General features: G+C 36.5%; 2 protein-coding genes across 2 annotated transcripts; both read left to right on the top strand.

Annotated features, from left to right (window-relative positions):
- The first annotated feature begins 223 nt into the window (after positions 1-223).
- LOC128987084 (intraflagellar transport protein 57 homolog) lies at positions 224-22,930 on the top strand. Its single transcript, XM_054407779.1, has 10 exons — positions 224-526; positions 4,242-4,415; positions 15,693-15,855; positions 16,078-16,196; positions 18,036-18,201; positions 18,673-18,787; positions 20,143-20,204; positions 21,162-21,296; positions 21,574-21,718; positions 22,422-22,930. The coding sequence occupies exons 2-10, from the start codon at positions 4,249-4,251 to the stop codon at positions 22,574-22,576; spliced, it is 1,227 nt and encodes a 408-aa protein (XP_054263754.1). The 5' UTR covers positions 224-526; positions 4,242-4,248; the 3' UTR covers positions 22,577-22,930.
- Positions 520-2,956, top strand: LOC128987085 (E3 ubiquitin-protein ligase RNF113A-like). The gene has a single exon (XM_054407780.1). It carries the CDS (start codon positions 714-716, stop codon positions 1,668-1,670), a length of 957 nt encoding a protein of 318 aa, XP_054263755.1. The 5' UTR covers positions 520-713; the 3' UTR covers positions 1,671-2,956.
- Positions 22,931-23,089: the final 159 nt, after the last annotated feature.

The following is a 23,089-nucleotide window of genomic DNA, read 5'->3' as shown; positions in this document are numbered from 1 at the left end:
TAAAATTCTGATTTCGTCATGTATAAATAACATTTGTACATTGTATTACTTTAACAAATTATGCATTAATCCCCTCCAACATTTTTATAAATACAGCCTTATAATCGAAGATGAAGTTGAGAAAGATCAATTCCTTTTTTGTACTGTCTGCAGTGTTTGCTGCTGCTGCACTGCTGCAGCCTAGGTTAGGTAGGAGAGGCCGGAGAGGGAGAGGAGCCTAGAGTTGTTAGTGTTGTTAGTGGTTGTCATATTTGATAATTGATTTCTGTTTATATTGTTTTTGAATTTTGATCAACTAACTGTTAATTTTGCCAAATGCTATGTTGTCAAAATGAAACCAGTCAAACGTATACAGTCCAATATAATCGGAGAAGAACAATAATTGTGAACAAGGCTTATGTAAAGTGTACCAGTGAAGATAACCTGAAAGTTACCCATCAACAGTGAACAATTTCAAATTATTTACTTTGATTTCAACGTTAAACGATTTTAGTTCTGGTACATCACTGTAGGCTAGGATCTAAAGGTGACCAATCTATTTACAAGCATTCATTGGTTAATATTGCGTAACTCACTCTATGGTATAGAACTAGCTTAAGCCTAGGTTAGGCTCACTGCACAACTCATTGCTTTTAGTACAATTAGACAATTGTACGCTTAACAATCTTGGAAATTCCAACTTAGACTACATTTATTTCTTAATATTTAATCTCATGGAATCAACTGACCAAGAGAACTCTGGAAATGATGGTAAAACCTGTTTGTTTTTCAAGCGGAAACGAAACGTAAGATCAAGAAACATAAGAAGTAAATACTCTAGCAGTAGTGAGGATGAAACTACAGTCGTTAAAAAAGATAAGAAAGAAGACAAATCAAATCCTTTAATTCAAAAGTCCAATTTCAAGAAAGTGATAAAACCTGATTCAGCAGCAAACGAGTCCTCAAGTGATGATGACAAAGTCACTGTTTCTTACCGGTCTAAACGCACAGCTGCTCCTGAGGGGCCCTCCGATCAAGGTGCAACAGCAGTGTTGGAGATTGAAACTGAAACTGACAGGGACGCTCAGGCAATATTTGAACGGTCACTGAAAATCAACAAAGAACTTAAAGGAAAAGAAGATGATAGCATATATAGAGGTATGGCAAACTATACTCAATTTTATGAAAAGAGAGACACCGCCCAAGGCAATGCTTCAAGTGGCATGGTTAGAAAAGGACCGATTCGAGCTCCAGCACATTTGAGGAGTACAGTTCGGTGGGACTACCAACCCGATATTTGTAAAGACTATAAAGAAACCGGGTATTGTGGTTTTGGTGATAGCTGTAAATTTCTACACGATCGTTCTGATTACAAGTTTGGATGGCAAATAGAGACAGATGCGGCATCAGGGGTTGTAGATGATGAAGATGACACAAAATATGAAATTGATGATGATGAGAACAACTTGCCTTTTAAGTGCTTTATTTGCAGGGACTCGTTTACAGATCCTATTGTTACTAAATGCAAGCATTATTTTTGTGAAAAGTGTGCTCTCACTCAATATAAGAAGTCAGCACGTTGCTACATTTGTAATCAGCAAACTCATGGAGTTTTCAATCCAGCAAAAGAAATTATAAGCAAGCTAAAAAATACTGCACCGAAAAACGAAGAGTCTTCTGATTCAGATTAGAAGTCATCTTAGAACTTGAATGATTTAAAACTTGTACTCACTGAAGGTTTTATTGTAAAAATCTCTTGCAAATGTGACAGTTTTTATAGCCCAGCCAACTACTTTTGATTAGAGTGTAAAACAATGCTATTTATCAAACCCTTGGTCAAAACATAAGCTCACCCTTAAAAACTTAATTCCTCAGCATGTTGGCGCAATCAATTTGGTCTTGTAGTCTTGTAATTTACATTTTAATCTCATCTTTTTATTGCCAATCTGGAAAGCTAAATAACATCACAGCCTACCTAATAAACCCTATTAGGCCACCATTGACTATTAGTCAAAGCTATAATTTAGCTAAGCAGGAGCCCACTTAAATTGAAACTCTTTACCCTACTCTTAAATATAATCTAAGTTACTACTATCCGTGTCAAGCTCCATAGTTTATGCTGTAATCTCCAACATTCTAATATATAAAAGTCATTGACCGTATTACCATGATTGAAGTTATATTGATTTTTAATAACTCTTTTCTGCCCATTAATATTTTTTATTCGATTGGCTTCTACGCTTTTTAAAAATAACCTTGTTTTCAACCATTTCATTGCTTTGAGATCTTAATTTTTAAAGACAAAATAATTTTAAATACCGGTATTTTTAATGGCACGTTTTGGTAACATTTATCGATTGTCGATCAAATTAGAGTATTACTCTTTAAAAAGTATTGTATACTGTAGTATTTACTGTAGAGCCCCTGTGTTATTTAAGTCATTAAGGACATGTTGGAGTTTCACACTTAAATGGTTAAGTGTCATATAAGTTATATAAGGTGGCTATGGTTATATGATATAACCATAGCCACCTCTAATACAAGGCTGCAAAGAGACGTTAGTTGGCAACGACACAATCCCAGTCTACTGAAACAGCAGTCTCATCAATTCATAATGGAGCTTATGTGCAATATGTATGATTAATGTTATTACAATGGCAATAGGCCGGCTGGCGAGACGTTGACACACACCGCCGTGGACTTGTGTAAGGAGAGGTTATAGTAAAAAAAGTAGTAGTATCTTCATTATGGGTAGGCCCTACCGTAACTTATGGTAATTTAAATTTGTTTATTTATATTTTAGTATAATTTATTGTTTTATACCATCTTTTACAGTGTTCCATTGTGCCTAAACCAAATTAAGGCTACCGACTATTTAAACAATTTTCCAAAGATTAAAGTACCGGTATCTTGATTCCAACAATGACCTCCAAAAATTCTATGATTTTGTAAATGTTAAATTTGTAAATATAGCTTGCTGAGACTAGTCATATTAGTTTTCATTAAATCCTTCTAATACCTCGTTGCATACATTTAAGAATCAAGAAAATACAAAACCAGTTTTTAGAGGACATTATTTAACAACTTTCAATATTACTGTTGGAAGTGTGGTTTTAGTCACAATAAGATGGTTTTGTACTACAAAATGCTAGAAAAAGTAACACTGCGCTTGGTTAACACTCTTTCAATCTTATGTAAAACATATTTAGCTTTTTGTAAACTGTCACACTCTTACTCGTACTTTCAAGCTAGTTTTTCAGTTGAGGAAAATATAAATTTGAAAGGAATAAAGGAAAATAAGTTATAATAATTTAAGGTTTTATTTGACACATTTTTTGTATTGTAGGTTTTATTTGATTTTGTACGATACTTATTTGTTCTAATTTTGACAAGAGTACCTGGTACTTTCCCTTACACTAACGAGTTTTCATCGTGTTTCCTGCACATTTGAAAAATGTCATTTACCCAATATGATTGATACCCATAACTCATGATTGCATTTATAAATTACAATAATTTGTTCGGTTTTAGCGAATTTTCCTATAGGGAAGTAGCTATTAACGTATGTGGCACGGTAAGACCTAGGCCTGGGACCGAATTACTTTTTCATTTTGATGTCTCCAGAGGCCAAAAACACCATTCCTTCAAATTTGTATATATAGGTATATACATATACGTCCGTGAACCCGATAGCTTGAGTAATTTTTGTCCAATTTTAATGAAATATGGTTTAAAGGTGTAAGGCGGGATAAACTTGAATGAGTTAGTGAACCAGCATAATCGAACCATGGGAACGGGGTTTTATAGAGGTAAAAAATGGGTTTTCTCATCTTTGACCATCAAAACACAAAATTTCCCACGGTGTACGGTTTTTGGTACAGGGGAAAATAAAAAAAATTTAATTTTAAAATTCGCATGTTATTGTAAAATGTTGGAAAACATTGTAATAGGCCTATGTTGTAGTTTGCTTGTTTATTGATATATTTTGATCAAACTTGGCAAATTTATTTATTTTATCCTAAGCTATTAATATTTTACTAAAAACCACACTTTATTAGCCTCCCTGTAGCAGCAAACCTAGGTACTTGTTAAACCTAATGTTATTTAAATTGATTTAATTGAAAATCAATTCAGACAAATGGAAATTCGTTTAGTTGGCAGGTTTGCTACGGCGGGGGTATTTATAAATAATAAATGTTAAGCAACATTTAAAATGGCCAGTATCCTGTAAAGAGTGTTGTGTTGTATTTACCTTTTCTCAGGTGAATCATGGATCTAGAGCAATTATCATCTCGAGGGTCTGCCTTGGAGGATCCTACCGATCCGTCACAGGCTTACCAGCCCTTTATCATCATGGAGGAGCTCATGGATAAATTGAAAGCTTTAAAATACGACGAAGAGTTCATCAAAGCTTTAAAAATGCGTCCACTTAACAGGTACTAAACTAGCACAAATATTTGCCTAATGTATGTACATTTTGCTATTGTGGTTGAAAAGCTTGGTTTCAAATACACAAATTACTTGTACAATTTGAGAAGATCACTTGTGAAAGCCATGCCATGTTTTATTCTGCTTTTTATTAATAGTCTTTTATTACAAAAGGTCCAAAAAGAGCTCTTGTCCTTTGTTCCCTCAACAAAACTAAAATATAACTTTCAGTGGAGTTTTTGAAATGAAATGAAGCACCTAATCTGGTTTGCTGTCTAATACGACATAATAACTTTTAATCAAATATTTTGATCTGATAACACAACATTTTTCAGCAATTGTCAATGCGTGATTGTTGAATCTTAAAATTTAGGTGTGAACCCTAAAATTTCTAAGGAACTATAAACGCTAATATTCTTTCTCCATTCATACTTATCACCTTTACTCCCACAGATGATTGTGCTCAAGCACAAAAAACCATTAAATCATCAAACGATGATTTTCTAGAAATGGTATTTCTAGAAACCTTTCTTAAAGATAGTTCAAAGTTCTTAGGGAGGGCTGTTACAGTTGATTTTCATTATAAAAAGATCCCCGGTTCTTGTTTGTGACAATCGTGAGATATTATAAAACTGTTAACATGAAGCCTCTTCTAAAACATGGCTGCGCCGACAGCTCTCAGATATGTCAGAGGAGAGCATGGGTACGCCGATGAAGTCGCAGCCCTCATTGCTGCAGCAACGTTGAGCTTTCCCAACTGAAACCGAACCAGGACATGCATTTAGTAAATGCCTGGACGGCTGATCAAGACAGAGATCGTCGTCCTTATGAAAGATATTGAAACCATAGTTCCGCTACGAGTGGGGAACGTAGCTGTCCAAACCCCCAAGTACTTGGTGTCATAGTGGACTTGTTAGTTGAGATGGAGGGACCATATCTTCCATACTGTGGACAAGGCTGCTAGGATTATCACTACTCTGTGTATGCCCGACCTAATGTATGGGGTCCTTGGTCAAGCCAGAGAAGACTCTTGATGTCTGCAGTCCAGTCCGTGCTTCTCTAAGGCTCTGAGGTATGGGAATAGGCATACACTCTGTCAGGAATTGGTACAGTGTGTAAGCAATAAACAGCTACACACGGGAGTAAGCCCCTTGGGCGTAGGTAAACTCTACTTAGTTCTGATGAAGTGGAACAAGTGTTCCCAGGAGGTTATAGTGGGTAGTCTTTGGGTCTTAAACCCGTTGGAGTCCCACACTACAGACTAGCCACCTGTGTGCATAAACATATTTCCCATTCGATAGTCTTTGGGTCTTAAACCCGTTGGAGCCCCACACTAGACTAGCCACCTGTGTGCATAAACATATTTTCCATTCTTTCCCTGAAACAAAATACAAGACTGCAGGCGCTGCACCCAACAATGGACCAACACCACATTCACTGGCATATTACCATAGTAATAACAAATTTTGTATACATCACATTGTATAGACGCTCCAAATGAGTTAGTGCTACAGCCGTCTTGCACATTAATGGCTAGTTTAAATGTGTCATCTTCATATATTCTCTGCCCAGCAACGTTTGATTGATTTATACATCTAACAAAATTCAGTAGTGATAGGGCCAAATCATATCAAAGGACATTACCTTTTAAATGTTCTGGATATAAATGTCTGGGTTTTTTGCAATACAAGATTGTTCCCTTTAGGCCTATGTTAAAGAATAGAGAATTTTTCCAACGCCAACACAAGAGGGTGCGTTGTTTTAGGCGCAGATGAATGAACAATGAGTGTTGAACGATTATGAGATGACAGCTTAGATAGTTACTGACCTTAGAGCTTAGATATCAGCTGGTTCTTTTACCAGGATCATTTATCAACCCCTCCGGGACAGTCAACTTTTATGGCCTAGGACAGGCAAAAATTATTCAAATAAAAAGTAGCGGGAAGTAGAGCCTTGGTAGCTTGAGACATCTGGGTACTGCAAAAACACTAGCCAGGGCTGTCTGATGATAAGGCAGACATATCCGTTTCCCGGCCAGAACAAACCAATCCATATGCCGATATATCCGTCCGCGAAGGGTTAAAAGCACAGTGAACAAGGACAGCTGGTTCCACTTTTGAAGCGTTAAACAAGATTTTGAATTTTCTCAGGATTTGAGCCAGAAACTTTCTAATTAGTGATTACTAGCATTAGCACTCAGCAGTCTTAGCTCTGATTACTAGCATTAGCACTCAGCAGTCTTAGTTGTGATTACTAGCATTATAACTCAACAGTCTTAGCTCTGATTACTAGCATTAACACTCACCAGTCTTTAGCTCTGATTACTAGCATTAGCACTCAGCAGTCTTAGCTCTGATTACTAGCATTAGCACTCTGCAGTCTTGGCTCCGATTACTATAGGTCGGCCGCTTAGAAAACGACCTCCTCCAGCATTGGTTTAGCATTAGCGCGCAGGTCGTTTTCTAAGCGGCCGAACTATAGCATTAGCACTCAGCAGTCTTGGCTCTGATTACTAGCATTAGCACTCAGCAGTCTTGGCTCTGATTACTTGCATTAACACTCAGCAGTCTTATCTCTGATTACTAGCATTAGCACTCTGCAGTCTTGGCTCTGATTACTAGCATTAGCACTCAGCAGTCTTGGCTCTGATTACTAGCATTAGCACTCAGCAGTCTTAGCTCTGATTACTAGCATTAGCACTCTGCAGTCTTGGCTCTGATTACTAGCATTATCACTCAGAAGTCTTGGCTCTGATTACTAGCACTAGCACTCAGCAGTCTTAGCTCTGATTGCTAGCATTAGCACTCAGCAGTCTTGGCTCTGATTATTATCATTAGCACTCAGCAGTCTTGGCTCTGATTGCTAGCATTAGCACTCAGCAGTCTTGGCTCTGATTATTATCATTAGCACTCAGCAGTCTTGGCTCTGATTACTAGAATTAGCACTCAGCAGTCTTGGCTCTGATTACTAGAATTAGCACTCAGCAGTCTTGGCTCTGATTACTAGCTTTAGCACTCAGCAGTCTTGGCTCTGATTACTAGCTTTAGCACTCAGCAGTCTTGGCTCTGATTACTAGCATTAGCACTCAGCATTAGCACTCAGCAGTCTTGGCTCTGATTACTAGCATTAGCACTCAGCAGTCTTAGCTCTGATTACTAGCATAAGCACTCAGCAGTCTTGGCTCTGATTACTATCATTAGCACTCAGCAGTCTTAGCTCTGATTACTAGCATTAGCAATCAGCAGTCTTGGCTCTGATTACTAGCATTAGCACTCAGCAGTCGTGGCTCTGATTACGAGCATTAGCACTCAGCAGTCTTAGCTCTGATTACTAGCATTAGCACTCAGCAGTCTTAGCTCTGATTACTAGCATAAGCACTCAGTAGTCTTGGCTCTGATTATTATCATTAGCACTCAGCAGTCTTGGCTCTGAATACTAGAATTAGCACTCAGCAGTCTTGGCTCTGATTACTAGCTCTAGCACTCAGCAGTCTGGGCTCTGATTACTAGCATTAGCACTCAGCAGTCTTAGCTCTGATTACGTCCTCAACATTCGAATGTTGGAATGACAGATCTGATGTTTTTGCCGGCAGTGTCCAGCAGCTTGTGGAACATAAAAAAAAAACTTTCATAATCATCTTTTTTTTATCTAGTCCATCCACGTTATAGATATAACAAAACTTTCAACAAAATTATATTTATCCTGACTGATTGCATAATTATTTTACATCAATATTAAAGTACTAGGGAACCCGTGCGGCTCAAACGAGCCGCATGCTGCAACAAAGTTTTTCCAGCATTGAGAGTTGAATAAAACTGTTTCCTTACTGATAACCTGTGTTAAGTTATTTAAGTTGGGTCATTTTATTTCTTCGATTTGAGACATCCCCATGAATAAAAAAAATTCTCCGTAGAGAATCCAGATAAGTGGGGTGATATCAACCGTTTCATATGCTCCATTTTTTACCCACAAACTCTAGGTTACTCTCTGGACAGCCATAATCTGCTTGAATAGGCTAAAGCAGCAACACCATTGAAAGTTGGTTAACGTATATTAACGTGTTGTCTGTCAGTCACAGTATATGCCCTGCTTCAGAATGTTTTCATGTTGTTCAGTGGAGTTTCTCTTAATACCTGTCCCAAATTTTTGAAAGTATGGATTCATTTGTCGAAATAGGTTGGAGAACTCTTGTAGCTATAAGATTTGGAGAGCAATTTTCATTTTCTCTTTTTGAACAGCGTATAGACCGTTACTACTCGATCGTTGAATATAGAAACACTAATTCCTTCACTTATGTTTTGTCTAATATTGCCACTAAAACGTTCAATAGCAAATGAGTTTTTGAAACTTCTTATTTTTGACTTGAAATGTCTGGATTGTGTTGGTGAATTCAGTGAAAAAACTTTATATAAGTTAGCCCGAAACACTGGCAACATAACCTAGAAGTAAACAATCCATTTGCGTTTTTTCTCAATTGAAGTAGAGCGAGTAATACAAAAGTTTACAATAAAAACATAAGGTCCGCCAAGATTTGGTATAATCTTACTACTTGAACTTATCATAGTCAAGGCATTATTATAGTTTCTAATAAATGTTTTTAAATATCTCGATCTGTCAGTGTCAGAAGTAAACATTTCTTGCATGCATTCATTTGATCTGACATTAGGCAAGTTTACTTTACCACCGTAACAACACTATGTGCTTCGTATATTTTTTCACTTCCAAAGTAAGTTGCAAAGCAGAACTGGCTAATATTATCACCAAATATATCAACCAAGCATGCAATATATCACCAAAGTGAATGTGTATCTGGATGGGTATCTGTTAGACCAGGCCTCTCTTTTTCTACTCTCCTTATACGCATAAGATATGTTAATTACTGTATTAATTGTCTCCTCCTCCGGTTTTCAACATTTCATCTTTGAACTTGAGGAATTTTCTGTTCTTCCAACGAAACTGATTAATTGTATAACTTGGTCTTAACCTGAATATTACATATTCTTGAGTGTGGCAGATTGCGTGAAAATATAATAAAATCTAGTTCTTACCGTCAACGCAATCAGGAGTAATATTCCACTACGGCCGTTTCGGAGATGACTCCATCGTCAGGTGCGTAGTGGTACACTAAACTATAGTCTTGTCACATTTAACACGAGTTTTCTTCATTTGCATTGCGTCAGGGGGTGAATAAATAATACACATATATTTACAGGACGGACACACGAAAACACGAATACACAAAAACATTTAGAGCACGTGCACGGCTTGAAAACTGACGACCGACTGTTCAATCCTGGTCACTGCAGGAGTTACGTGGATGACTGGAACAGCTGATAACACGGTGTGCCAACCTTATCTACTCAAATTAATACTTTCCTGTTTGATTTCCATTATTCTTTCAAAAATTGGATTGGCAGCTGAATTTGTTTGGGAGTTAATTACTAAGTTGGGTTCTATGGCTGTACTGCTGTAGATATGGAAATTTTCGATGCAATTAAGTTTGTGACTTTTATTGCCAATATGTAGTATTTCTAAACTGTTTATGTCGGAATAATCATGGCAATACTGTTGAATATGTTCGGCATAATTTGAAGTAGGGTTGGGTTTCTTAATGGCGCTTATGTGCTCTTTATATCTGGTTTTAAAGCACCTACCAGTCTGTCCAATATAATACGAGTCACATTCTCCACACTTAAGTTTGTAAACACCTGGCTTTTCCAACAATGGTGTATTCCTGTGTCGAGGAGCAGACAGCTTACGTTGGAGGCTATTACTGGTTCTGTAAGCAACTGAATAATTGTGTCTACTAAAAGGACGGGTTGCTAAACGTTGGTTTAGTTTACAGAACTCTAACGTGACGTATTTTTTATCATCCTTATCGGCTTTATTGTTGACTTTTTTCTTGACTCTCCTGTGCAGTTTATCAATTAATTCTGTGCTGTATCCGTTATTCAAAGCAATGTACTTTATGGTGTTTAATTCACGGCTATAGTTCTCTTCATTTAGAGGGATATTAACCAATCTGTGTAGCATGGAGTTATAGGCTGCGATCTTGTGGGATTGGGGGTGATTAGAACTGTTGTGGATGGTTGTATCTGTGCTAGTGGGTTTCCTGTAGATGTTAAAAAGGTGTTTATTGTCCGATTTGGTTATTGTCAAGTCAAGAAAGTTAATTGAAGCATTTTTCTCGTGTTCTATAGTGAATTTAAGCCTGGGATGGATGTTATTAAGGTATTTTCCAAACAAATCAATTTGTCTATTGTTGCCTTTGAATAAACAAAGCACATCATCAACATATCGGTGCCAGTAAACGATCTTTCCTTTGTGCGCATTAATGTCGGCCAATATGCGCTGGTGTTCTAAGTTGTCAAGGAAGATTTCAGATAAAATTGATGATAAGGGCGAACCCATAGCTAATCCTTGTTCTTGTAGATAATATTTGCCGTTGAACTCAAAATAATTCTGTTTAAGTATAACTCTTAAAAGTGATACTAACTCAGCTATTTTATCATTTTCCAGAGATCCCTTGGTTCTTACATATTGTTCAACTAAGTCAATGGTTTCATCAATTGGCACACTTGTGTACAAGTTGGTTACATCAAATGATACAAACTGTGCGTGGGACGGAATATTTATGGTTCTGATCTCGTTAACTAAATGTGTGCTGTTCTTAACGCTGCAATTAGCTTTGAATTCAATGTTGTTTCGAATAATTTTGTCTATAAGCTTGCATAAATTGTAGGACGGTGCATTAATAAAATTAACTAAAGGTCTGATCGGAATATTCTCCTTATGTATTTTTGGAAGCCCGCGCATTTTTGGAGCACTGGGGTTCATGACCTTGACCTGTCTCTTCTGATTAACATTAAGGAGGTGTTTACATTTATTAATAGCTCTATTGACTTCACTATGATACTGTTTGGTTGGATCTTTGGTTAAGCTAGTTATGTCGTTTGCTGCAATAAAATTATCTACTTTAAGAGTGTATTCGTTCTTATCTAAAACTACGACCGTATTACCTTTATCGGCCTTAGTGACAATGGCCTCATTGAGGTCAACCTTATCTTTTAAGCTTCTTAAGGCTGACAAGTCATTCTTAGCTTCATTTGAAAGCTTATCAATGCTGACCATAGTATGATTTCGTTGATTTATTTTATTAATGATCTCGTATCTAATTGGGTTTTGTTTATCATATTTTACTGTTTCAACACAACTCTCAATCTCTAAAAGGGAGTCAACCAGATCGTGTTTCGGTTTATGATGGAAGTTATGTTTAAGACCTTTATTAAGTAAAGCTGTTTCTTGCTGGTTAAATTCGATTGATGTTAAGTTTACTATTCTTGGATGAAATTTGTGAGGACATGAGATAACTTTGGCTGTGTCATTTTTTACTTTAATTAAATTATCAAGCTTCTTAAGCTGGGTTAATCTTTTTTCTCTAATGATGGGTCTTATCCAATCGTCAACAGCATTGATAACAATTCCAAAACAGTGTCGATACAGGTTAGACAAATCCAAATGAATCTTTAGGACTTCTTTTGTTAAACGGTCTTTTTTACCGTACAGTTGCCTTATTTCTTCCTTAAGCCAAGCTTTTTTACCTATATGCACTGCTCTTTCTGCAGCTGGTGTATTTGTGTTTGTAGAGATATTGATATACTTTGGAAACAGTGTATTATTCATACAAAACTTGTTAAAGGCTATATTGAGCTTAGTTTCTTCGATTTTTAGTTTAGTGTACTTGAACTTTGCCACGGTGGATTGACTGTCCAAAATCATATTCTTGAGTGTGGCAGATTGCGTGAAAATATAATAAAATCTAGTTCTTACCGTCAACGCAATCAGGAGTAATATTCCACTACGGCCGTTTCGGAGATGACTCCATCGTCAGGTGCGTAGTGGTACACTAAACTATAGTCTTGTCACATTTAACACGAGTTTTCTTCATTTGCATTGCGTCAGGGGGTGAATAAATAATACACATATATTTACAGGACGGACACACGAAAACACGAATACACGAAAACATTTAGAGCACGTGCACGGCTTGAAAACTGACGACCGACTGTTCAATCCTGGTCACTGCAGGAGTTACGTGGATGACTGGAACAGCTGATAACACGGTGTGCCAACCTTATCTACTCAAATTAATACTTTCCTGTTTGATTTCCATTATTCTTTCAAAAATTGGATTGGCAGCTGAATTTGTTTGGGAGTTAATTACTAAGTTGGGTTCTATGGCTGTACTGCTGTAGATATGGAAATTTTCGATGCAATTAAGTTTGTGACTTTTATTGCCAATATGTAGTATTTCTAAACTGTTTATGTCGGAATAATCATGGCAATACTGTTGAATATGTTCGGCATAATTTGAAGTAGGGTTGGGTTTCTTAATGGCGCTTATGTGCTCTTTATATCTGGTTTTAAAGCACCTACCAGTCTGTCCAATATAATACGAGTCACATTCTCCACACTTAAGTTTGTAAACACCTGGCTTTTCCAACAATGGTGTATTCCTGTGTCGAGGAGCAGACAGCTTACGTTGGAGGCTATTACTGGTTCTGTAAGCAACTGAATAATTGTGTCTACTAAAAGGACGGGTTGCTAAACGTTGGTTTAGTTTACAGAACTCTAACGTGACGTATTTTTTATCATCCTTATCGGCTTTATTGTTGACTTTTTTCTTGACTCTCCTGTGCAGTTTATCAATTAATTCTGTGCTGTATCCGTTATTCAAAGCAATGTACTTTATGGTGTTTAATTCACGGCTATAGTTCTCTTCATTTAGAGGGATATTAACCAATCTGTGTAGCATGGAGTTATAGGCTGCGATCTTGTGGGATTGGGGGTGATTAGAACTGTTGTGGATGGTTGTATCTGTGCTAGTGGGTTTCCTGTAGATGTTAAAAAGGTGTTTATTGTCCGATTTGGTTATTGTCAAGTCAAGAAAGTTAATTGAAGCATTTTTCTCGTGTTCTATAGTGAATTTAAGCCTGGGATGGATGTTATTAAGGTATTTTCCAAACAAATCAATTTGTCTATTGTTGCCTTTGAATAAACAAAGCACATCATCAACATATCGGTGCCAGTAAACGATCGTACTGCGCGGGCTTCCAAAAATACATAAGGAGAATATTCCGATCAGACCTTTAGTTAATTTTATTAATGCACCGTCCTACAATTTATGCAAGCTTATAGACAAAATTATTCGAAACAACATTGAATTCAAAGCTAATTGCAGCGTTAAGAACAGCACACATTTAGTTAACGAGATCAGAACCATAAATATTCCGTCCCACGCACAGTTTGTATCATTTGATGTAACCAACTTGTACACAAGTGTGCCAATTGATGAAACCATTGACTTAGTTGAACAATATGTAAGAACCAAGGGATCTCTGGAAAATGATAAAATAGCTGAGTTAGTATCACTTTTAAGAGTTATACTTAAACAGAATTATTTTGAGTTCAACGGCAAATATTATCTACAAGAACAAGGATTAGCTATGGGTTCGCCCTTATCATCAATTTTATCTGAAATCTTCCTTGACAACTTAGAACACCAGCGCATATTGGCCGACATTAATGCGCACAAAGGAAAGATCGTTTACTGGCACCGATATGTTGATGATGTGCTTTGTTTATTCAAAGGCAACAATAGACAAATTGATTTGTTTGGAAAATACCTTAATAACATCCATCCCAGGCTTAAATTCACTATAGAACACGAGAAAAATGCTTCAATTAACTTTCTTGACTTGACAATAACCAAATCGGACAATAAACACCTTTTTAACATCTACAGGAAACCCACTAGCACAGATACAACCATCCACAACAGTTCTAATCACCCCCAATCCCACAAGATCGCAGCCTATAACTCCATGCTACACAGATTGGTTAATATCCCTCTAAATGAAGAGAACTATAGCCGTGAATTAAACACCATAAAGTACATTGCTTTGAATAACGGATACAGCACAGAATTAATTGATAAACTGCACAGGAGAGTCAAGAAAAAAGTCAACAATAAAGCCGATAAGGATGATAAAAAATACGTCACGTTAGAGTTCTGTAAACTAAACCAACGTTTAGCAACCCGTCCTTTTAGTAGACACAATTATTCAGTTGCTTACAGAACCAGTAATAGCCTCCAACGTAAGCTGTCTGCTCCTCGACACAGGAATACACCATTGTTGGAAAAGCCAGGTGTTTACAAACTTAAGTGTGGAGAATGTGACTCGTATTATATTGGACAGACTGGTAGGTGCTTTAAAACCAGATATAAAGAGCACATAAGCGCCATTAAGAAACCCAACCCTACTTCAAATTATGCCGAACATATTCAACAGTATTGCCATGATTATTCCGACATAAACAGTTTAGAAATACTACATATTGGCAATAAAAGTCACAAACTTAATTGCATCGAAAATTTCCATATCTACAGCAGTACAGCCATAGAACCCAACTTAGTAATTAACTCCCAAACAAATTCAGCTGCCAATCCAATTTTTGAAAGAATAATGGAAATCAAACAGGAAAGTATTAATTTGAGTAGATAAGGTTGGCACACCGTGTTATCAGCTGTTCCAGTCATCCACGTAACTCCTGCAGTGACCAGGATTGAACAGTCGGTCGTCAGTTTTCAAGCCGTGCACGTGCTCTAAATGTTTTCGTGTATTCGTGTTTTCGTGTGTCCGTCCTGTAAATATATGTGTATTATTTATTCACCCCCTGACGCAATGCAAATGAAGAAAACTCGTGTTAAATGTGACAAGACTATAGTTTAGTGTACCACTACGCACCTGACGATGGAGTCATCTCCGAAACGGCCGTAGTGGAATATTACTCCTGATTGCGTTGACGGTAAGAACTAGATTTTATTGAATATTACAAACTTAAATATTTACTCCCAAAAAGCTAGTGAATTTCTTTTTATTAACAGCTGTTTTTTGTTATTAAATTTGTTCTATGTATTTCTTATGAAGAAAACCCGACCTTTGAGAGGATCTCACACCCTTAAGAGTAGACATTTTAAAGTTCTAAAACCTTATTGCAAAACTACATATTGAGACGAATCTTTTGACACCTTAAACGTTGAAATTGGTCCACCAATAAGGGAGGAGTTGCGTTAACAAAAAACGGCTTCACGTATTATATATATAGATTATTATATATATATAGTACAGCTGATTAATAGTGATGTAAAAAAACTTATAGATAAAAATATTTAGTATACTTCTATACTTTTAGAGCAGTAGTAATGTTACCAATGTTTTCAGATACTATTTCGCTCTGCAGACTAATCCAGGAGAACAATTTTTCATGTTCACGTCACTAGCGGCCTGGTTGGTGCGTAAAATGGGACGTCAGTTTGAACAACCCCAGGAATACGATGATCCTAACTCAACCATCGCTGTAGTTTTGGATGCCACACGGGATCTTGTAAGATAGTTAAGGGATTTAGCAACATCATAATTATGTCCAAATATTTACTCAATCAGAAAGAATTTATTTTTATTTTTTTTTTTTTAGAAAAGAGAAAAAATACCTTGTCACATCTGTAGTAGTAGTAGATGCACAATAGAAAAAATACCCATATAGTAAATTCTAAAAAGTGTCTAAACTCTAAACCAAGTTGAACATAATTATGTATTATGTTCGCAGGGTATTCCGGTGGATTTTGCCCCCAACAAGCTAAAGCAAGGGTACGGTCGCTATGCCATCTACATTCTCAACAGCTTGGCTGATAAAGCCATGGAGCACACTAAGGTTATTTGGAAAAAGTAAGAATTAATATTGTGATAAGTAAGTGGTACATTGTGAAAAATATTTTACCCAACCCGCCATGTTAAACTTCCCTATCCCAAGCGTGATGTATACAACTTCTTTACCTCACGAGTGAAGTAAAGTTTCAAAAACTCACTCGGTGAAGTAATGAAGCCCATTTAAATAACATTGAGTGCTCAACTTAAAAAAGTATACCTCTGTGGAGCCAACGACGTTCAACGCTAGAAATCAGCTGTGCTCTAGAATTTTATTGTTATGCTTTAAAGTATTTTCCTAAGCTAGCTTTTATTTGTAAAAGAACTTTACTGTTAGAAGATGAGTGAAATGGATAATGAAAAATATTGTACGTAACCCCCTGTATATTGTCGGGTCAGGTAAAATCTTGTACTTTAAACGTTACGGAAGAGCGTGTTTACATCACTTAGGTGAATTATGCAACTCGCTTCCGCTCGGTGCACGACATTCACCTGCAAGATATAAAAACGCTCTTACTACACACTTGTAAGGTAAATAGCTATTACTCGTATTGATCAATATATAATGTAATTTTTGAATCTTCAATGATATAAGTCCAGCTAAATACTCAAAAGTGAACAAAATCTGTAAAACATGAAAAACATGGTGTGTTTAGAGAAAGAAATGTAATTTATTTAATGACAATTGTGTCTATGTAGTTGCGTATGAATAGTATAAAGCAGCGGCTACACTTGCCCGATTCGGTCCGGTCCGGTTCGGTTCGGTCCGGCCCGAATTTGTGAGGGGTGGCTACACTTGTACGAATCATTTCGGTCCGGCCGGAAGAGGTAGCTACACTTGTACGATATTTTGAAGGACACACACGAGCACGGGGCACAAGTACAGCTATAAAGAAGGTGTTTAGTCAAAGCCAATTAACCGAATAGGCACGGTAGGCACGTGCCTAGGGCGCGAGGCAATTGGCTTTTTTTGGGGGGTGCCAAAAAAATAAAAAAATTTTAATGTATTTTCATGCAATTGCGGTAAACTTCCTATAATCCCTCGCGGCGGTGTAGACGATTTAATGGTCTCCCGATATTGCGTCAAAATTCTGACAATTTTCCGCTGTCGTGTAGTCATAATTATCGTCTTCCATAATCGAGGCAGTATATGAACCAAAATTGCCTAAATTCTTAGGCCTATGTCCTACAAATAACTATTTTTCCTAATTTAATTCATAACTTTCATAGCCGAGCGCTCACGGAACCCCCCGATCCTCATCCGAATTTCGGGAGTAGGTGGCTACACTTGTCCGATTCGGTCCGGTCCGCCCCGAATGCTTCCGCCAAAATGCGGATGAATGCTCTCTGGACGATTGTTCCGCGCCGAACCGGACCGTACCGGACCGAATCGGGTAAGTGTAGCCACCTCCATTTAAAAACATGGGAAGCATTGTTCCGCATTTTGGAGGACCGGACCGAACCGGACCGAATCGGGCAAGTGTAGCCGCTGCTTAAGTCTCAGCAACAAATTCTATTTGAAATAAAAATAAATAAATAATCAGGCTGTCCCAAAAAATAAAAATAAAAATCACTGATAGATATTTGACCTTATATGTAAAGCACAGAAGTTACAAGGCTAAAATAAAATACCAAAATATGTATCAACATATCATAATTTGCACAAACTGTTAAGTCAAAGTCATTTTGAGAATTGAACAGTGTCTTGCAATAAATCACTGCTAAGTTCAAGAACCCAACTTTTAGATACCAGTATCCCACTTTCTACAAATAAATAAGTAAATAAATCAAATAAATATTTATGTTCTTGGACATCATTACAGTTCACTACCAGTATCTGTATGTGATGAATTATTTTAGACCAAAACCCCCTCTTGAAGTGGATACTGAAGAGCAGCCTATAGATGACGAAGCTGAACTTCTCTTGGAGAAGATTGAAGAAGAAATGGCAGCTGAGGATTCAGATGATGATGAAGACAACTTGCTGCACATCGATGATCTACAGAACATCACCAACATCAACAAGGTTAGTAATTATGAAGTTTAAATTCCAAGAATCCATGGTGGTTTTGGCAGTCTCAGATAAAGCCACTGAGGATGCCTCTTGACAGTAAATCAAAACGTTTGCCAGAAATCTACAATTGAAAACACGGTTGATGCTGAATTGATGCTGAAAACCACTATGGATTCTTAAAATGCCTCTGGTTATGTGTAGATTGTATAGCTCTATCTTGTAAATATTAAAGTGAGTATGAACGTTGTAATTCAGCTGTCTTTAATAATGATTTTAAAGCTGATTGATGTTGAAAGGACGTGTAGAAACAGCTTTTATTTTCATTTGTCTAGCTAAAAGAAAAGCTTCCGTTTGTAAGCTTATGAGACATTATGAGAGTTAATCACAAGTTTATTCCATATTTCTCATTATTGAGTAACCCATTCAAAACTTCTAAAACAGAAGTTATTTAATCCTGCTCATTGCATCGGTGGTTTTTTTCAGAGTTTGTTGGAGTCCCAAAAACAAGAAGAGATGTTGGAATCTAATACTAACAGCGAGGAGTGGCGATTGGAATTGGAACGAGTTTTACCAAAACTGAAAGTAACAATTAAATCTGGTAAGGAATTTACAAACTGTGGTTGTACTTCGTAGTTTAAAAAACTATACCTCTTTGTTAATAAAACATTTTAACATATTTAGGCATTGGATACATCTTATATTGTCCTTTATTTATTTACAACCAGTGTCAGAATCAAACCATTTCTGCCTCTATCCTTTTGTTCATTAACCACCAAATATGTCGCCTTTACTGCGCAGAGACTTCCTCAGTGACTTAAGTCTGGTCTAGACTTCCGCATGCGCCACCACATACTCCTGCCGTCCCAGTATTTTTATAGTAAATGTTTAATGTGTCGTATAAATGTTTTGTGTTCGTGTCCGTGTGTTCAATGGATTTTATTCAAAATGACGTGTTCGTGAAAACGAATGAAGATGATATCCTAGCCTGAAGAAGATACTATGAAAGTATCGAAACTGCAGTAGCCTACTAAGACTACAAGGATCGCTTTGACAGTAAAGGTATTTAAACCATTCATTCACTTATTGAAAAAAGCGATTCAGAGGCTGTCAACATGAAGTTTCTTTTTTTTATTTATGAGATTATGAAGGTTTTATTGAGTCTAATGGGGCTGTTCCAGCATTTTGGTCCGCGGCAAACTTATAATACGTAACTACTTACTGTAATAATATGTATTAAACACTTTAGCCTTCTATTTAAAACATGGTTTTTGATACTATCAAACCCAATTGCTGTACATTGTGCAAGTAATTAGAATGGATAGTCAGATATTTGGAACATTTCAACGGTTTTTCTTTTCATACACAGTACTATGAATTATTAAGTCATCCTCTACTATCTGACAAAGTCCTCTATAGCCGTAGTCTAGAACTCTGGGCTGAGGTCAGTTGGTCGTAAATATGTGAATTAAAATTTGTTATGTCATGTATCTGTTAGGGACACAGAATAACATCTTTTCCAATACCCAAACAATACATATCTATCTGACATACAGTAGAAACCTGGTTAACCGAATTCGGATTAACCGAATCCCGGGTTAAGCGAAAAGGTTCCTTAAAATAATCCAGGGCTAAAGTATAAGTAATATAAAGTGCTTTAGTAACAGTTTTATAGTTCAAAGTATTTTCTTGCCCATTCTAACTTTTCTGTAGCTGAAATAAAATACTGTTATTATATAGACATTGTTTTAAATTAATTTTTCCAACTCACCGAGGTAATACATAGGCTATTTTTAGCATATGACGGGTTAACTGAAAAATGTGTTATCCGAAACGGCTCCCCCCCTTTATTTTGGTTAACCGGGGTTCTACTGTACCTACTTACAATATGTTTCTATGATATGTACATACTTGCTATATATCTTGAATGTTTGATGGATGTTTAATTCATTCTAGATTCAAGAGATTGGCGGGCTCATTTGGAGCAGATGAAGCAATATCAAAGCTCATTGCAGGAGGTACAGTAGTTAAAAATTTCACCAAAAAGTTATGATTATTTTTTACTTTGAGGGTGTATTTCCTTACTCTAATACACTTGTTATTCTTGCTGGATGGAAAAAGATCATTGATATTTTGGAAAAATTCCCTGAAGAGATAATTCTTGTGGGCACAACTTTACATTTGTCTCCACTCAATCTTAGGAAGGTGTAAAATAGTATATTTCACTATTTTCCTGTTGCCTTACTCAGGAAAATCTGATGATCCTTACCCGGCTGCAGAACAGAGTGCTTAGATTTGTCTACAATCTGAAAAAATTTGATCACACTAGTGAGCACAGATTGAGTGCCAAGGTGTTGTCAATCATGGGGTACTCCGACATACAAACTGTAAATCTGGTCCACAAAGTTCTTCAGACGGGCAAACCTGAATACCTTAGGAAAAAGTTGGTATTTAGACATGAAATAAATGAGCACAGTACTCGACAGGACAGCCTGTTGCACTTGCCAAAGACAAAACTGGAAACGGGGAAGAAGGGGTTTAGTTACTTTGGCCCAAAAAAGTACAATGCTTTGCCACCCACTTTAAAAGAGTACAGTCGTAATAGGTTTAAGAAATGTGTAAAGGAAATGTTTACCTAAACTGTATAGATAATTTTATTTTTGATTTTATGAATAGACTATTGTATTGTTTTATTTACTTAATTTGACAAAAGTTGTCATGAAAAACAGAGTTTGTACTTTGATGAACGCTTGCAAAATAAAGACCTTATTTATTTATTTATTTATTTTCCAAGTTTCCTACATCAAGGGAAATCGTCTACCACTATTTAAAAGAAGCCACCTTTTGTTTAAATTCCAGGTCATATAAGCGGTTGATAAAGCCTTTAGGCTTTAAACCATATTCTCAATATCTAACGTATTCAAATTGCATACATACCAAACTGAAAATCCTAAAAAATTCATGTTTACCCTCAGGTGATGTCATCTGCCAACTCACAACTACAACATCTCTCCACAGATCTGGGCAACTCCCTCAACAAGATACAGAGTAGAGACAAGTTCCTCAACAGTCAACTGGAATCTCTGCTGTATCAATACAGGACTGTACAGGTTAAATATAAACTCCTAAAATTCTACAAATTTACAAAATTGAGAACAATAGCTAAGTGTATTAAGAGTGCAAAGTACGTTATTGCCGAGAACTTTAGATGGCTGCACAAAGCTTTAGCTGTATGGTCTTACATTTAGAGAAACATAAAATTTTTCCTACCACCATAAACATACTAATTAACAGTAAAATACAGTTAACCGTATTTTACAGTGTTTAGTTGAGGTAATAAAATCATAAAATAGACACCAAAACAGATTCATAAGAGTTGTTTTCCAGGATGAGTTAGCCAAGATCTCGGAGCAGTATAGAGAAGTCAGCGGAGGAGTATCCGAGCGGCAGAAGACCTTGGCTCGGATAACAGATGAGTTGGAGTCTGTCAAACAGGAAATGGAAGAACGAGGATCCAGCATGACTGACGGATGTGGGTTATAGACTATAATATTTTACTATAAGTGATTGCTTATTTACACAAATCAGAAGGATTACTCTGGTAAATCAAATTGTGAATGAAACAAGGCGAACTTGGAATAGAGAGATGGATTTTGATTTATAATCTCAGGACCAATGTTTCTTCACATAATGTATACTATTTTTAGACTCTAAAGAATTGACACTCACCATTTGGCCAGAGATTTTCAAAACTGCAAATGGTTGCTTTACTAGTACAAACATGAGCACTCTTAAGAATTTCCATGGGGGGGGGGGTCAAACTGAATCTGGGGGTCGGAATAAAAGCCCTCCTCTACAAACGATCCATGTTTCGCTTAAAAACATTATTGTTGGCTGTAAGCTGGAATCATCAACTAAGCAATAGTTGCAATGTTGCAACAATCTGTTTTAAAACTTTACGGAGCACCATGACCACCACCTGGTGAGCGTCCATATATTAAATAATAATATATCATAACCCCAAATCACACATATAGATCAGCTGTAAACCTTTATAAGCACCTTTATAAACCTTTATAAGGTGGGTTTCTGGCCACCTTACCTAGTGTGCGCTTTGTTATTTACTATTTATTTTTGTTATTTAACTGTGCTAAAACTATTGCTTGTCTTCTGGTAGCACAAAGAGCACAGCACAAATTGAGAAACCTAAAATAAGAAAGAAACTTCTCTTACAGCTCCGCTGGTAAACATCAAGAAGGCCATGGGAAGAGTGAAAGGCGACATTTCATCCATGAACGTGAGGATTGGTGTTCTGGAATACTGCATCACTCAAGCCAGACTGCGGGACAAAGATCTGCTACAAAATGAGCTCACCCCAAACACTGTTTAGATTTACATCTGTAGAAGACAAAAGTACAGAGCTGGTCTTAGCTGGAACTTTCATCTAATTCTTTTACTGTTACATTTTGTTTATACTAAAAAAGTACCAGTTTTACATGTTTAAGTTTTATATTAAAAACTTGTTCATTCTATTTATTCTTCAGTATTTGTTTGAAGAACATCTAACGTTCCAGCGTAGATCTGTGATCTTTCTTTTATTCCATGTTCAAAATGTTCTAGTCTTTTAGCAACACAATGATCTCACATTTATGTACATGTACTGCTTAGTTATTTTAATTGTTTGTATATTCTCACTAAAAACTTTATTTTTCTTTAAAACTTGTCCTTAAAAATAAAACACAATTTGCACAATAAGACTATTGAATTTTCCCTTTTTGTAAAAAAGTATTTAGAAAATACTAGTCGCTCTAACAAATTTGGAATAATGTGTTTGACGGTTGCTGTTTTGATCTTGATTCCAGAAATCTGTTTATTTGTTGGTCTTACATCCATTAAGAGTTGT

The sequence above is a fragment of the Macrosteles quadrilineatus genome, unplaced genomic scaffold (assembly GCF_028750875.1).
Source record: "Macrosteles quadrilineatus isolate MER2022 unplaced genomic scaffold, UCM_ALF_1.0 Scaffold_2__2_contigs__length_208266976, whole genome shotgun sequence".
NCBI classification, from domain to species: Eukaryota; Metazoa; Arthropoda; class Insecta; order Hemiptera; family Cicadellidae; genus Macrosteles; species Macrosteles quadrilineatus.
The sequence above is the reverse complement of the archived record's forward strand: the minus strand, read 5'-3'. Positions and strand labels throughout refer to the sequence as shown.

Excerpts from the sequence above, each read along its gene's own strand:
- LOC128987085 (XM_054407780.1), top strand. The coding sequence starts at position 714 with ATGGAATCAACTGACCAAGAGAACTCTGGAAATGATGGTAAAACCTGT.
- LOC128987084 (XM_054407779.1), top strand. The coding sequence starts at position 4,249 with ATGGATCTAGAGCAATTATCATCTCGAGGGTCTGCCTTGGAGGATCCT. Across the intron at positions 4,416-15,692 it reads AAAATGCGTCCACTTAACAG|ATACTATTTCGCTCTGCAGA; the intron begins GTACTAAACTAG and ends CAATGTTTTCAG. Across the intron at positions 18,788-20,142 it reads GAAAGTAACAATTAAATCTG|ATTCAAGAGATTGGCGGGCT; the intron begins GTAAGGAATTTA and ends AATTCATTCTAG.